The sequence below is a fragment of the Xiphophorus hellerii genome, chromosome 17 (assembly GCF_003331165.1).
Source record: "Xiphophorus hellerii strain 12219 chromosome 17, Xiphophorus_hellerii-4.1, whole genome shotgun sequence".
Classification (NCBI taxonomy): domain Eukaryota; kingdom Metazoa; phylum Chordata; class Actinopteri; order Cyprinodontiformes; family Poeciliidae; genus Xiphophorus; species Xiphophorus hellerii.
The window spans coordinates 20,517,773-20,534,093 of record NC_045688.1 but is presented as its reverse complement, the minus strand read 5'-3'; the positions used below and the strand labels follow the sequence as shown (position 1 = coordinate 20,534,093).

General features: G+C 43.5%; 1 protein-coding gene and 1 long non-coding RNA gene across 3 annotated transcripts in view; one reads left to right on the top strand and one right to left on the bottom strand.

Moving 5' to 3' along the window:
• cog5 (component of oligomeric golgi complex 5) overlaps nt 1-12,128 on the bottom strand; it is a 68,396-nt gene extending 56,268 nt beyond the window's left edge. For both annotated transcript variants that reach the window (XM_032590089.1, XM_032590090.1), the window contains exons 1-6: nt 11,987-12,128; nt 11,516-11,655; nt 10,022-10,079; nt 9,429-9,483; nt 8,661-8,730; nt 2,299-2,419 (exon numbers count right to left, since the gene is read on the bottom strand). In XM_032590089.1, the coding sequence (XP_032445980.1) occupies nt 2,299-2,419; nt 8,661-8,730; nt 9,429-9,483; nt 10,022-10,079; nt 11,516-11,655; nt 11,987-12,113 (571 nt within the window). In that variant the 5' untranslated portion in view covers nt 12,114-12,128. The remainder of the gene's footprint in view (nt 1-2,298; nt 2,420-8,660; nt 8,731-9,428; nt 9,484-10,021; nt 10,080-11,515; nt 11,656-11,986) is intronic.
• LOC116737109 (uncharacterized) lies at nt 7,323-7,901 on the top strand. The gene is made up of 2 exons (XR_004342739.1): nt 7,323-7,515; nt 7,619-7,901. It is a non-coding gene; the product is annotated as an uncharacterized LOC116737109 (long non-coding RNA).
• Nucleotides 12,129-16,321: the final 4,193 nt, after the last annotated feature.

Genomic DNA, 16,321 nt, shown 5'->3' with positions numbered 1-16,321 from the left:
AAAGTTATCTGGGCTTCCTCAACACCTCTGCAGAATCTCAGCAGAACCACAGGTTGATTTCCTTTATACCATGCTGTAAGAATGCCGTAAATCAAGGAAAAGAAGTTCAGACCAAGAACAGAGTGCATATACTATCTAGACCACAAACATACTGCTCAGTAGAATAACATTTCTGTATTAGAACTTCTCTGTTCTGTATCTACCAAATTACATCCAATGCAACTGCATTTCTGTATCCACTATGACATTTGGTTGCAGGCCTCAGGAAACACTGGAGCTTGTGAACTGATTATTTTACTTCTAATAAGTAAGACTAGTGTGTTAAATAGATAACCAACAGCACAGACTTGGAAAAAAGACCTACACTTGTATAGCACTTTTTCAAGTCCATAAGACCACAAAGCCCTCCAAGCTACATTCAGTCATTCACAAAACACATTCAGATGCTCATGGTGGTAAATTACTGCATAGTAGCCACAGCTGTTCAGTCTGACAGACGTGAGGATGCTGGGCTCTCTGACTACCAAAGAGACAATAGCCACTGTTGCCATCATCGTCCAATTTCTGCAATAAAATTCGATCTAGAGTTGGTGTCCTGCTTTATCATTAACACTTTTCCTCCACTGACTGTGAAGGTTGCACAATAACATACACCACATGTAGTTAATCAGTGTTAAAGACCAAGAATGTTTTAAATATTGCTTAGATCCATGAAGAATCTTTCTAACAATTTTTAAGAGAGCATTACAGAGCTTTAGGTAAAAATCATCTCTGATCTACGTATGTGCATGAGCAGAACATTAACCTTGAAGTACAGTGAGGAAAATAAGTATTTGAACACCCTTTGACTTCGCAAGTTCTCCCACTTAGAAATCATGGAGGGGTTTGAAATTTTCATCTTAGGTGCATGCCCACTATGAGAGACATAATCAAAAACAAAAAAATCCAGAAATCACAATGTATGATATTTTAAATAATTTATTATTTACTGCTGTAAATAAGCATTTGAACAACTGCTAACCTTTCATGTCATAGCTGGGTCTTCCAACATGACAATGACCGGAAGCACATAGCCAGGATAACCAAGGAGTGGCTCCATAAGAAGCATAGCAAGGTTCTGGAGTGGCCTAGCCAGTCTCCAGACCCAAACCCCATAGAAAATGTTTGGAGGAGCTCAAACTCCATGTTTCTCAGTGACTTCCCAGAAACCTGGTTGATCTAGAAAAGATTTGTGTGGAGTAATGGGCCAAAATCCCTGCTGCAGTGCAAACCTGGTGAAAAACTACAGGAAACAATTGACCTCTGTAATTGCAAACAAAGGCTACTGTATCAAATATTAACATTGATTTTCACAAGTGTTCAAATACTTATTTGGACCAGTAACACACAAATAAATTATTTTAAGAAATCACACACCACAATTTCCGGATTATTATTTTTTTGATTACCGTATGTCTCTCACAGTGGACATGCAGCTAAGATGAACATTTCAAACCCTTCCATGATTTCTAAGTGGGAGAACTTGCAAAGTCGCAGGGTGTTCAAATACTTTTTTTCTCACTTTTTCAATTTTAGGGAGAATCAAAGTGCTTCTGTGATCTAGAGCACAACTTCACACATAATGTCATGCACACAGTTTTCTAATGATTATAAGAGGCTGATTGAATATAAGCAGATATTTTAAAGTTGGGATAAACAGAGTTTATCAAATATTCTAATGATATCCATGAACAAATGAAGATAAAACTGCAACAAAACCTACAGATGAAACATACCACAAGCACAAGTAAAAGAATGCATTAGATCAGAACATGGTGCACTGGCCACAAGTTAAGATGGCAGACCTGCTTAAGCTGTGAAAGAACTCATGCTGTACTAGAAGGTCCAGCAGCAACCTACCATAAGCTGCTCCAAGATCAACATGCTGGGAAAGCAGCCAGCTTGTAGAAAACCAAATGGTGACTGGTGAAGGGAGTGCATGATAAAGCATGACACCTACTCTAGATAGGATTTTATTACAGGATACAAACCAGACCTCTCTCATCACAAGGCTCTGCAACAGGTGACCTGAGAGAAGGCTGCAAGCTCTTCAAAAGGCTGACATCAGCTGCTATGCTTTGCCCAGCTTATAGGCCAAAATCCACAACAACAGATGTGTGAACATTATGTAAAAAAATATTTTTGTTACAAAAGTTACATACTGCACTTTAAGCCTACAGGATTTTCTGTAGATTTGAAAATCACACACTGCTGCCTGACAGAAGTAAAATGCAAAAACGAATAAAGAAAAGGCCTTACCCAGTTCATTGATGCTCTGAGCAGCCTTAGTGATCTCCCTGCTGCCACCCTGCAGCTGGCCCTGCAGCCTCTTGCTCAGGTACAAGATGCGTATGATCCTCCGCAGCAGGTCACAGGCCACCTGGAGCAGAGAAAGACATGCTGTGAGCTGGAGTCAATAGATATAATTACCAATGTCAATAGGGACCCAGGACATTGATATAAATACTGCAAATCTATTTGCACATTTTGGTCAGTTTAACATTTATCAATAAGAAGGATATAAATACTGGCAAATTATTAAAATGATGCATGGTTTCAAACATTTTTCTTTACAAATAACTTCAGTGTGGTGTGCATTTGTATTCAGCCCCTGATGTTTCATCTGCAGGTCTTCAGTTCAATTCAAAAATACTATATATGCCAAAGAAAAATGTATTTTTGCCATAACATATTTATGGCTGAAGCAAAAAATAAGATTAATCGTGATAAATCATGAATTGATTATTAAAATGATCATCAACTAATTTAGTAATCAATTAATTGTTAACTGAAATATAAAGACTAAGAAAAAGCCGTTACTAAGAGCAGTAATTAAGCCAAAACTATACAAAATGGTTTGAACTTTCTCCATCTCTCACTGCTATTTGGTCCTGCTCTGCTTCCATGAAGCCTCCTTTCCATCTGCTTTTGGATTAAGGGTCATAGTTCAGGTATTGTGTTGTGACAACTGTCCATAAGTAAAACAGTAAGAGTAAGAGCTTTGGTTCTGGATTCCCCAGAATCCAGAACCAAAGGGAATAATTGTCGAAACATGATGTGTTAACCAGAATAATTATAAACAAAAGTCTACAAAGAAGAATAAATCAAAACTAGAAAAATTTGCATTTCCTGTGAAAATGTAGTGTGAAAGCTGTAAGATGAATTTTTTTGTGAAAATTGCAGAAGCATTTCAAGTCAACTGCAGAAGTCTTGCAGAAATGTAAGAAATAGAGAAAAGCAGAAGAAAATAAAAGTCTGCAAAACATGCACAGAAAAAGAAGAGTGAAAATGTTCACTTAATGCAAAAATCCCACCAAAAGACTATTAGAAATCAGTGCAGAACACTGCCTACAAAGTTAAACTGAAATGTCACAGCAGCTTATGAGGTAAAATTAGCTAAAAAGCTAAAGCCAGTTGACATGCTAATACTAACAGTAAAATACCCCATAAAATGTGATAAACCCCACATAAAAGCTAAAATTAGTTAAAAAGGTAAAGCTAGCTAAAATACCAAAGACTCCCCTTTGGTATTTAACCATGTACGTGGAACAACCAACAGATTCAGAGTTTGCAAACGAAGACCAGGAGCAGCAGAATATTTAGTTAAAAGCTGACACAGATGATCAGGAGCCTGGCCATGTAATGCTCTGTATGTCAGCACAAGGACTTTAAAACGAAACAGTACTTATAGCAGATGAAGAGTACAAAGTATTAATAGAAAGGAATCCCCACTCAAGGTTTCTAAATGCTGTTGAGGAAAATGAAATTATAAATATAGCAAAAAAAACATATAGTGATAAAACATCTAGATTGTAATGGAATAGATTTGTTTTTGGCTAAGAAAGTAACTGAGGCAATATCAAAATTACTAGCACATATTTGTCCTTTGTCATTTCAACTTGGCACATCCTCTCCGTGGGCTGCCACCTTATCGTGGTGGAGGGGTTTGAGTGTCCCAGTGATCCTTATGGATATGGTTATTGTAGTAATGTTAGCGGCACACTGTATAAATAATCTCCATCAACAATTACAGTCATAGTCAAAATACTTGAATCTAGTTTCCGATGAGGCTCATTTGTTAGGCTAAAAGCACCTTTTGAAGTTACGTCTGTCATGAAGGCAAGTAGGAGTAAAATTTCACAGGTGAAAATTGTTGATAACTATAACAAGATTGTAGGGATCTGAAAGGATTGCTGTTTCCTCTCATATGAAATAACATCTGAGAGACTTAAGGCGTGTTTTTCACAGTTGAACACACCTAAAGTCTTGAAAGATCCTCCCTGAAAAGGCAAACATGCAGTTTTGTCTGCACAAAAACTGTTGATGTGCATTTCATGTTTAAATCTTCATTTGACAACGGGATTTTTTAAAGCCAGTTTTAATTTTGTTTTAAATGAATACATGATCCATGGTTTGAAGAGTTTATGACCCTACTCAATGAAAATGAGAAGAAATCAAATCAATAAGTGAGATCGATAATGGAATTGGTATCAATAAATTATCAATTCCCATCCCTCCTTTTGGAAGTAGAAAAGATGGGTGGATAGAATAGAATAGAAGTACTTTATTCATCCCAGCAGGGAAATTACTTCGCAGTTACAGCATAGAGACAAGACACAATAACAACTACCACTGAGTAGTAGTTGTAGATAAAATAAAATAAAAAATAAAATCTAAAATGCTGTTAATATAAGAAACAACTTAAGAGCAGTCCTTGCAAAGATTCAAAAAATGCAGATATGTATATGTAAATATATGTACAGCAAGTGTGCCACAGTGCAGTTGTGCAAAATTGGACTGATTAGTGCAGAACAATGATTTAGCTTTTATTGTACAGTGAGATGGCCTGTGGCAGGAAGGATTTCCTGTATCTGTCCCTACGGCAGCGGAGCTGGAGCAGCCTATGTGAGAAGGTGCTCCGCTGTCTGTCCACTATGTGGTGGAGAGGGTGCTGTTTATTGTCCATAATAGACAGAACCTTCTTCAGTGTCCTCCTCTCCACCACAGTTTCCAGGGACTCCAGCCTTAGTCCCAGTACAGAGCCAGCTTTCCTGATGATTTTGTCCAGTCTATTAGAGTCGCTGGCTCTGATGCTGCTTCCCCAACACACAGCAGCAAAGAAGATGGCACCGGCAACAACACTGTGATAAAAGGTCTCCAACATCTTGCTGCACACTTTGAAGGATCTCAGCTTCCTTAAAAAATAGAGTCTGCTCATCCCCTTCTTGCACACAGCGTCAGTGTTAGATGCCCAGTCCAGTCTGTTGTCGATTACAACTCCCAGGTATTTGTAATCCTCCACCACTTCCCCTTTGATCTTCAGTGGCCGTGAAGGTATCTTCTTCCTTCTGAAGTCAATCACCATCTCTCTGGTCTTACTAATGTTGAGCCTCAGGTGATTCTGCTCAGACCACTCCACAAAGTCGTCCACCAGTGTCCTGTACTCCCCCTCCCCTCCGTCCCCTATACACCCGACAACCGCTGAGTCATCAGAAAACTTCTGTAGGTGACATGACTCAGAGTTGTACTGGAAATCAGTGGTGTACAGGGTGAAGAGAAAGGGAGAAAGCACAGTTCCCTGTGGAGCTCCTACGTCACTGACCACCACATCAGATAGGACACTGCCCAGACGGACAAACTGTGGCCTGCCTATCAAGTAGTCAGTAACCCAGGAGATCACTGAGTCGTTGACACCCATCCTCCGCAGCTTCTCACCCAGTAGCAGAGGCTGGATGGTGTTGAAGGCACTGGAGAAATCAAAGAATGTGATTCTCACAGTGTCTCCTCCACCATCCAGGTGCGAAAGTGCTCGTTGCAGCAGGAAGATGATGGCATCGTCAACTCCTAAGTGGGGCTGGTAGGCAAATTGCAGGGGGTCTAGAAACGTCCTCACCCGAGGCCTCAGCTGGGCCAGGACCAGTCTCTCCATGACCTTCATCACATGAGATGTGAGAGCAACTGGTCTGTAGTCCTCTGGGTCGGATGTCCTTGGCTTCTTGGGAACAGGAACCACATGTGATGTCTTCCACCGCAGCAGGACTCTCTCCAGCCTCAAGCTCAGGTTGTACATGTGTGCCAGTACGGTGCACAGCTGGCCAGAGCAGGTCTTCAGGATCCGTGGTGTAATGCCATCAGGTCCTGCAGCCTTCCCCTGGTGTAATCGCTCCAACTGTCTCTTAACCTGGCCTGTAGTCACCGTTAGCTGGGGGTAGGTGTTGTTGTCTGCAGTGGAGATGGGGGAGGAGGGGGGGATGGGGGGCTGAAGGAGAGGTGGTGTGCAGGAGAATGCCGGTAGGTGGGTTGAACAACTTGGGGCAGTGTGGATGTGTGGGGGGATGGTGGTGGTAGGGGAGTAGCAGGAGGTGAGCTAAACCTGTTGAAAAACTGGTTAAACTGGTTTGCTCTATCCAGGCTCCCTGTGTGTCCTTCCCCTTCATCCCAGTGATGTGCTTCATTCCTTTCCACACATCTCTCACACTGTTCTGCTCGAGTTTGGACTCAAGCTTCCTCCTGTAGTTGTCCTTGCATGTCCTCAGTGTCTCTCTGAGTTCACGCTGGACTCTCCTCTGCTCCTCCTTATCTCCAGACCTGAAAGCCATCTTCTTTTTGTTTAGAAGTGCCTTCAGGTCACTGGTAATCCAGGGTTTGTTGTTGGAGAAGCAGCGCACGGTCCGGGCTGGCATGACAGTGTCCTCACAGAATCTGATGTAGTCCGTGATGCAGTCAGACATGTTGTCGATGTCCTCCCCATGAGGCCCACAGAGCACATCCCAGTCTGTCGACCCAAAGCAGTCCTGCAGTGCCTCAGCTGCCTCCTGTGTCCACCTCCTCACCGTCCTGATGCGCACAGGCTGCCTACTCACTAGAGGGACATACTTGGGAGTCATCCTTACCAAGATGTGGTCCGACCTGCCAAGGGGGGGCAGGGCTGTGGCGCTGTATGCATCTTTGGCATTAGCATACAGGAGATCCAGCATTTTGTTTTCCCTGGTGGGACAGTCAACATACTGCTGGAAGTTGTGTAGAGTTTTGTCCAATGAGGCATGGTTAAAGTCACCTGTGATGACCATGAAGGCGTCCGGGTGTTGAGTCTGGAGTTTGGCTGCGGTAGAGCTGATGATGTCACAGGCCACCGCTGCATCAGCTGATGGGGGAATGTAAACAGCGATCAAAATGGCGGACGTAAACTCCCTCGGTAAATAATACGGCCGCATTCCCACAGCCAGAAGTTCAATGTCCGGGCTACAAATCTGTTCCTTCACGTTGACATGACTGGGATTACACCACCTCTCACTCACATAAAGTACAATCCTTCCGCCCTTCTTCTTCCGACTCTTGGAAAAGTCCCTGTCCCCCCGCACCAAGGAAAATCCAGGGACCTCCATGCTGTAGTCCGGAATAAGCGAGTGCAGCCAGGTTTCCGTGAAGCAGAAGATACTGTACTCCCTGTACTCCTTCTGGGTCCTAACCAGCGCCGTGAGTTCGTCCGTCTTATTCCCCAGAGACCTCACGTTCCCCACAGTAATCGCCGGTACCGCTGGTTTGTGCCGTCTCCTCTTCTCCCTCCGTTTAACTCCAGACCTGCAGCCCCGGCGTCTCCTCCGTAACTCCTCTGGGACCACAGGCCTGTCTCCGGGCAGCAGCAGGCTTACACAGCGCAATCAGCTGTTCACGCAAGTAAACAATGCCGCTACTCCGTTCGGCGAGGTTCTCCGTAACAAAGAGTAGAAAAAGTAGCAGAAGAACGCGGAGAACAGCGACAGAACCACATCCAGCCATTGTGGAAAGCTTAACTGATGATCTATGGGTTCTTTAAGCACGGATCCTTAATCGGTTACAGCAAATATACACAGATTAACACACACACGACGGGAGCTGCGTCTGCAAGCAGCCAGCTGCGCCGGCGCCAAAAAAAAAAAAAAAAAAAAAAAAAAAGATCGGTTTGACATGTAAGATCAATCACTGATCAACCAAAATTAAAGAAGTCGGGGTCAATCAATCTGCGCTACCCACTCTCTGTCCAACCCCAGCATTATTTGTTCTTTATGTCTTCATCCACATCTTAACTGTCTTCCCCTGGCTTAATACTTATGTTCAGTATCCGAACCAGGGAACACAGAACGAATCAACAGCCTTTTGTTATGTAGTAATTGATTTTATGCCACCCTGCAGACATTTAGTAGATTACAACTTCAGGATTGCATGTAAACCTCATTATTCAAGTCTTGCACAAAATATAGTGATATACCAAATCCATCCAAGTCCACATCCTGTCCTGATTGTTTTATAGTGTGGAAACAAGATGGCCAATAAAAGCATGAGTGGCAAATGCCAAGAAAGCTACTTGAACTGAGGAATACCTATCTCCAGGACACAAAAGAGATGAAGGTTAGATCAATCAATTATATTTGATCAATGTGTTTTGTCTCTTGATTATGACATAGACTGCTTCGGGAATTCAACTTAATTTTGTTAACGTTGTCACATGTTCTGATATATTTATTTGATCCAAGGCATAGTAAGAACCTAATGACTTTTACTAATCTTTGGAACAGAAAAACAACTTTTTACCAGAATTGTAAAACATAATTCCCAATCAGATAGATTACATTTAAACTTACCTGCAGTCTGGCTAGCTGAGTGATTCTGCCCACAATCTTGTTATAGGGATCAACAATCTTTGCCCTCATTCTGGAAAGAAAAAAATGTTATAACTGACCATCATCCAGGTGTTTTCCATCTCAGGAACTTCTCCAATAAACAGAGAACCTATCTAGTGTTTTCATAATTATGCAGCAGAAAGGTAAATGCTATAAAAGAAAATAAATATTAAAAAAAACAAACACTTGAAGACAACAAAGTACACTTGGAACCCGAGGTTCTAACTCAACTCTGAGAAACTTTTACCTTTTGAAGTAACATTTAGATTTGGACTGGGCATCCAGGTATGAAGTGGAGAAACTTTGTGGCACTTAAAACCCTGAAGTTAAAGACTACTCTAGGTAATATGGCCGTAGAATATTTCCACACTAAGCAGAAATGGCTTCTTGATTTCTAAAGAACCTGTCAGCTACAGACTCCACCGGCTCATTGCATGTGAAAAAAAAATGTACACAAATATTGAAAAAACTCCTTAACACAATAGAGACATTGTGATCTTCAATGATCACAAACTGTAGCATATAAACATGTATTATTTTCATCAATAGTGTTCCAGCATCTGAAACAGTGTCAATAGCTGACTTTATCTAGATCCTGATGGTTTCTGGTTCAGCTAGTGTGTTCTTTCAAGTTCCTGGGATCATTTAACCTTGAGATTCAACTCAGTTCTAATGGATCAACAGCCAAATTCCATCTAAGACACCCTGATCATTCAGTTGATTATTTACCTCTCAACAGCGGCCTGCAGTGCACTAATCCTCGTCTGCATCATCTGAAGAACCCCTGAAAATAACACAAGATTTGTCTTTCAGAATATTAGATTTAAAGAGCTTGCTTATTAGAATGCACTACCTCCATCTGGTGGTACCAATCAAGGCTCACAGTTTTGTGGAGATGTTTTTTCAAATCTATTTTGTAGGCATGTAATATAACTAAAGTGCTGCAATATTTTTAAATATTTTCTACATTCCCTTTTTTACACACACAAACAATCTTGAATTAATATCAGTTACATCAACATTTGATTTCCTTTTGGGATCAGTATAGTATTTTTGAATTTGAATGCTAAATATCTAATATATTCAAATTTATGATTGATCAGCACACCTCTAGTTAGCAACAACAACTAACCTCTATACTTCCTTAGTTATTTAGATATCTATCATCTTCCGCTTAACTAGGATCGGTTTGCCGGAGCAGTAGCCTAAGCATGGAGACCCACCCTTCCCTCTCCCTAGCCACTTGGACTGGGGAGAGGGAACCCATCTCACAATTACAGGAACCAAAAGCAAAATGCAGAATAAAAAACGTTGGTAAATACCTTCAAGAGACTCAATCCCTGTAGCCTGAGCCAACAAGTCTTCATGCCTTGCCACAACCTGGAAAGAAAGGAAAAAACACACAATCTACAAAGCTTGATTGAAATTTAGTGTCGATTTCCATAGAGTGATGAAATGCAAAACTAAGGAGTAGCTAATACCCAAAGGGTATTTAGTTTGTTGTGATGGAGATTGATTTTAGGATGAAGCAATCCATGCAAATCAGGCTTAGGTACACCACCTTAAAATCATGGAATTTCTAAGCATGAAGAATGTTTAGTCATTTAAGTATAAGAATGTATCTAAATGACAAAAATTCCGAGTTTGAAAAACATAAATTCATAAACTAAATCACATTGAAGCAGTCAGTGGCACATTATAGAAAAAGAGATGCGCAAAACTGCAGTGATCAGTCCTGACCAAAACAGATGTCTGAGTTTCTTTGAGCTGCTGAGTTTTATTTGAACTGGTTCTGACTTCTCCAACACACAACACACACAAACTGACTTGTGTAAACTTAAACAAATAAAAAGCCATAAAGGAAAAGTATACAAGCTTCATGGATAGAAGTGGAATTCTGAAGCCAGCACAAAATTAAAGAATGACAAGAAAATCCACATTTTCACATCAAAATACCTTTATGTGGTTTTTACTAAACTCATACACAAAGATTGTATCGTTTGTTGATATATTGAGAATTATCGATCAATCGGTTGATTGATAGCATATTTAGTTATTTCTCATATCTGATTTCACTCTAAGTAAAACAACTGACTGATCCTCCTCCAAGAGAAGCTTTATGGCAGATTTTTAACAGGGATTATAAAACCATTTTCACAGATGTAACTCAGAAGTACCAGTGAGATATGAAACTGAAGCCAAAACTGTATTTGCCACACAGCAACGGACTGTTTTGTGTTCCTACAGAAGAAGTCAGTCAACAGTATTTCATTATTTAAGGTCAGGTCAATAAGTGAGTGAAAATGCATATATTTTCTAAATGGTCAACAGATAATTAGTAAATGAGTTATAGGCATCAAGACTGTGAAACATTAAAATCAAGTGAGATTTAAGAATATGAATGTTATGTATGTAGAGAAAGCCATGACATCTGTCATGTTTAAAAAGGTTAAGCATGACATTCTATGCCGTTTCTTCCCAGTTGCTTGATTAGTGACCCACCCACTCAAAAACTGCTTTTTATTAATGGGTAGCACTTTTGAGAAGTTTTAAAGACTAGGGTAATGTACAGATACCCAGAACACCACTTGCTGCTTTTAGGTGAAGCCGTGTTATTTTGGAACCTGCATGAATGAGCTTTGTGTTATTTCAAACTTTATTTGATGCTCTATGAGATGAAACCGTTTGTAATGACTTACAAGTCCTTTGTGAATGTTGCTAATAGACCCTACCTGTGCACTTGTTATCAAATGGTTTTAACAGATGCAATGTCAAAGCTGGTTTCTGACTGCTTTGAATGAAGCGGATGTTCGTACCTGGCTGTGCAGTTCTTTGTCGAGCTGGCTGATGCCCTGTGCCAGCTTGGCCAACTGCTCAGCGATGACGGCCTGATGGATAGCCTGTGCTGTGTACGTCTTCACGTCAAAATCTTCGTCCAGGAAATCCGAATAGCACTCTGCAAACAGAGCAGAAGGTCGTTACAGTCTCCCACCAGCATCCAGCAGACCAGTGATAGGACCCGGGTGGTCTGTCAGAAAACTGAGTAGTTTCTGTGGGTCACTGCATTAAAAGAACGAGAGTGTCTATTAGGGCAAATTACTAAACACATTCCAAACGCTACAAGCTCCACTTACTCGGAAAGAGAAGGATGATTACATGTACAGGAGCTGACAAAGTTAGCCTTGTAGCACAGCAACCTTGTCCATTTTTTATTGTCAGGTATCGTTTTTTATTGTTGTTGTTTTTATTGTTAGTTTGTGTGTTTAGTTAAAAAAAGAAAAGCTCACCATCTTTCAGAAGCGAATTCGTGGAAACTTCTTTACCGTCCTCCATGTTGATACTTCCGTGTGACGTACACTTCTTCTGGTCAGCTTGCAAATAGATTTTTGGAGCAGTGCGCCACGTCATGGCCATCTTGTGCGAAACTCTGCGTCCCTGGGGAAATCTGTTCCCCTTGTCTGGAGCTCTGACTGCAGCCAGAGAGGCGGAGTTTACGTTTTGTGCTATTTTTAATCTCCAAGAGAATCAGTCTTTTTTCAACTTTTGTTATATTCACTTTAGCCTGACAAACAAAAGTCAGTCACCAAACACTGTTCTCCAACACATTGTGTGTATTTATAATTTCTAATTGTTTTTTGTTGGAAGCTAGGTGATGGCAGGCAGGGCCGTGCAGAGAACTTTGGAGGGGCAGGGGCTCAAAGTTAAAAACGGGGAACATTGAACAACGCATATTAATCAAGAATCTAATACTTAATCAGATCACACTGTATCATTGTCATCATGTGGGGACAATGCAAAACATAGTCTATGTTTTCACCAACAGGTATAGAGTTGCTGTTTCTGCTGCTGACAGAGGTGGAGGGAGGTGGAGGGCTGTCTTGATCTGAGACAACACAGCCCTCCATGACCATGAAGGGTCATGGTTATGATGGTACTGTTTCTTTATGTCAGAATATCTGATATTAAGGTACGGAGCCCCTAAGACAAGGGTTTCAAACTCTAGTCCTCGAGGGCCGCAGTCCTGCAACTTTTAGATGTGCCTCTGCTGCACCACACCTGAATAGAATAATTAGGTAATTAAGGCTCTGGAGAACTGATCTACACAAGGAGGAGGTAATTAAGCCATTTCATTCCAGTGTTTTGTACCTGTGGCACATCTAAAACCTGCAGGACAGCGGCCCTTGAGGACTGGAATTTGACACCTGGGCCCTAAGGGGACATGGAGAAAATAAAAGAAAAAGAAATCCAGACTTACTTTCTCAAGATCCTAAGAAAAGAAGTCGGGATCTTGGGATTTCTCATTTCTGAAATAAATACTAAATTTTTACTTGAAATTTCGGACACATGTCCGTAGTTCATAGAATGAAAGAACAATGTTATTTTTACTCAAACATATACCTGTAAAAAGTAAAATCAGAGAAACGGATTATTTTAAGTAGTCTCTTAATTTTTTTTCGGAGCTGTATGTCTAAGAAATGGTTGGTCCCTGTCCAATGGGGTAGCAAGGATTACAAGGTGAGCTTCAGGCTTCAGGACTTGCATTCCTCTTTGATGTTTCTAAAAGCATTTTTTCCTTCTTTGAAAAGAGAGGAATTATGTTCTCATGTATTTCAGATCTTCACAGAGAAATACTTTAATGCATTTAATATAAATGCTGGAACTTATTATTTTAGACCAATAAATGACTATTGATTTAAAAAAAATTAGCAACTAGAAATATTTTTCATCCAGTAATCTGTCATATTTTCCAGGAGAACGGGATTTTCCAGAAAGCCTACACTCTCATCTTTTCAGAAAGTCTAAGTTTTCGGGTCCTGATATCAGCTATTGTTTTATGTTTATATCGGCAATTATAAATGATAAACACAATGTGTTGGAAAACAGTGTTTGGTGACTGACTTGTATTTGTCAGGCTAAAGGGAACATAACAAAAGTTGGAAAAAGACTGACTCTCCTGGAGATTAAAAATAACAGCACAGAACTGTGTAAGAAAAACCACACACAAGACCAGGTTTATTTGTTTATTTATTCTAGAGTTTTACTATTGCCCTCTCCTTGGGCTGCCACCTTATCGTGGTGGAGGGGTTTGAGTGCCCCAATGATCCTAGGAGCTATGCTGTCTGGGGCTTCATGCCCCTGGTAGGGTCACCCAAGGCAGACAGGTCCTAGGTGAGGGACCAGACAAAGTGCAGCCCGAAGACCCCAATGATGAACGGCACCATTGGACTTTGTGTTCCCTCGCCCGGACGTGGGTCACCAGGGCCCCACTCTGGAGCCAGGCCTGGAGGGGGGGCACGATGGCGAGCGCCTGGTGGCCGGGCTTTTACCCATGGAGCCCGGCCGGGCTCAGCCCAAAAAGGAAACATGGGCCCCCCCTCCCATGGGCCCACCACCCGTGAGAGGGGCCAAAGGGGTCGGGTGCATTGTGTGATGGGTGGCGGCCGAGGGAGGGGACCCTGGCGGTCCGATCCTCGGTTGCAGAAGCTGGCTCTTGGGACGTGGAATGTCACCTCTCTGGTGGGGAAGGAGCCGGAGCTAGTGTGTGAGGTCGAGAGGTTCCGGCTAGAAATAGTCGGTCTCACCTCAACGCATGGCTCTGGTTCTGGAACCAGTCTCCTTGAGAGGGGCTGGACATACTTCCACTCTGGAGGTGCCCAAGGTGAGAGGCGTCGGGCAGGAGTGGGCATACTTGTTGCTCCCCCGACTCGGCGCCTGTACATTGGGGTTTATCCCGGTGAATGAGAGGGTAGCCTCCCTCCGCCTACGGGTGGGGGGACGGGTCCTGACTGTCGTTTGTGCTTACGGGCTGAACGACAGTTCAGATTACCCACCCTTTTTGGAGTCCTTAGAGGGGGTACTGGAGAGTGCTCCTCCTGGGGACTCCCTTGTTCTGCTGGGGGACTTCAGCACTCACGTGGGCAATGACAGTGAGACCTGGAGGGGCGTGGTTGGGAGGAACGGCCCCCCCGATCTGAACTCGAGCGGTGTTCTGTTGTTGGACTTCTCTGCTCGTCATGGATTGTCCATAACGAACACCATGTTCAGGCATAAGGGTGTCCATATATGCACTTGGCACCAGGACAGTCTAGGCCGCAGTTCGATGATCGACTTTGTCATTGTTTCATCGGATCTGCGGCCGTATGTCTTGGACACTCGGGTGAAGAGAGGTGCGGAGCTGTCCACTGACCACTACCTGGTGGTGAGTTGGCTCCGGTGGTGGGGGAGGAAGCCGGTCAGACCTGGCAGGCCCAAACGTGTTGTGAGGGTCTGCTGGGAACGTCTGGCAGAATCCCCTGTGAGACGGAGCTTTAACTCCCATCTCAGGCAAAACTTCGAACACGTCCCGGGGGATGTGGGGGACATGGAGTCTGAGTGGACCATGTTCCGTGCCTCCGTTGTCGAGGCGGCCGATCAGAGCTGTGGCCACAAGGTTGTCGGTGCCTGTCGCGGCGGCAACCCTTGAACCCGTTGGTGGACACCTTCGGTGAGGGATACCGTCAGGCTGAAGAAGGAGTTCTATCGGGCCTTTTTGGCATGTGGGACCCCGGAAGCAGGGGTCCCACTGGCGGGCGAAGCGGCATGTGGCTCGGGTGATTGCTGAGGCAAAAACTCGGGCGTGGGAGGAGTTTGGAGAGGCCATGGAGAAAGACTTCCGTACGGCTTCGAGGCGATTCTGGTCCATCATCTGGCGTCTCAGGGGGGGGAAGCAGTACGGCACCAACACTGTTTATAGTGGGGATGGTGTGCTGCTGATCTCTACTCGGGACATTGTGGGCCGGTGGGCAGAATACTTCGAAGACCTCCTCAATTCCACCAACATGCCTTCCATTGAGGAAGCTGAGCCTGGGGACTCTGGGTTGGGCTCTCCAATCTCTGGGGACGAGGTTGCCGAGGTGGTTAAAAAGTTCCTCGGTGGCAAGGCTCCGGGGGTGGATGAGATCCACCCGGAGTTCCTTAAGGCTCTGGATGTTGTAGGGTTGTGTTGGCTGACACGACTCTGCAATATCGCATGGACATCGGGGCAGTTCCCCCTGGATTGGCAGACTGCGGTGGTGGTCCCCCTGTTCAAAAAGGGGGACCGGAGGGTGTGCTCCAATTATAGAGGGGTCACACTCTTAAGCCTCCCTGGCAAGGTCTATTCAGGGGTCCTGGAGAGGAGGGTCCGTCGGATAGTCGAACCTCGGATTCAGGAAGAGCAGTGTGGTTTTCGTCCTGGTCGTGGAACACTGGACCAGCTCTACACCCTCGGCAGGGTCCTGGAGGGTGCATGGGAGTTCGCCCAACCAGTATACATGTGTTTTGTGGACTTGGAGAAGGCATTCGACCGTGTCCCTCGGGGAGCACTGTGGGGGGTTCTCCAGGAGTATGGGGTATCGGGCCCTTTGATACGGGCTGTCAGGTCCCTGTATGACCGGTGTCAGAGTCTGGTCCGCATTGCCGGCAGTAAGTGGGGCTCGTTTCCAGTGAGAGTTGGACTTCGCCAGGGCTGCCCTTTGTCACCGATTCTGTTCATCACTTTCATGGAAGGAATTTCTAGACGCAGGCAAGGTGCTGAGGGGATCCAATTTGGTGGCCTTGGGATCTCATCTCTGCTTTTTGCAGACGATCTGGTCCTATTGGCT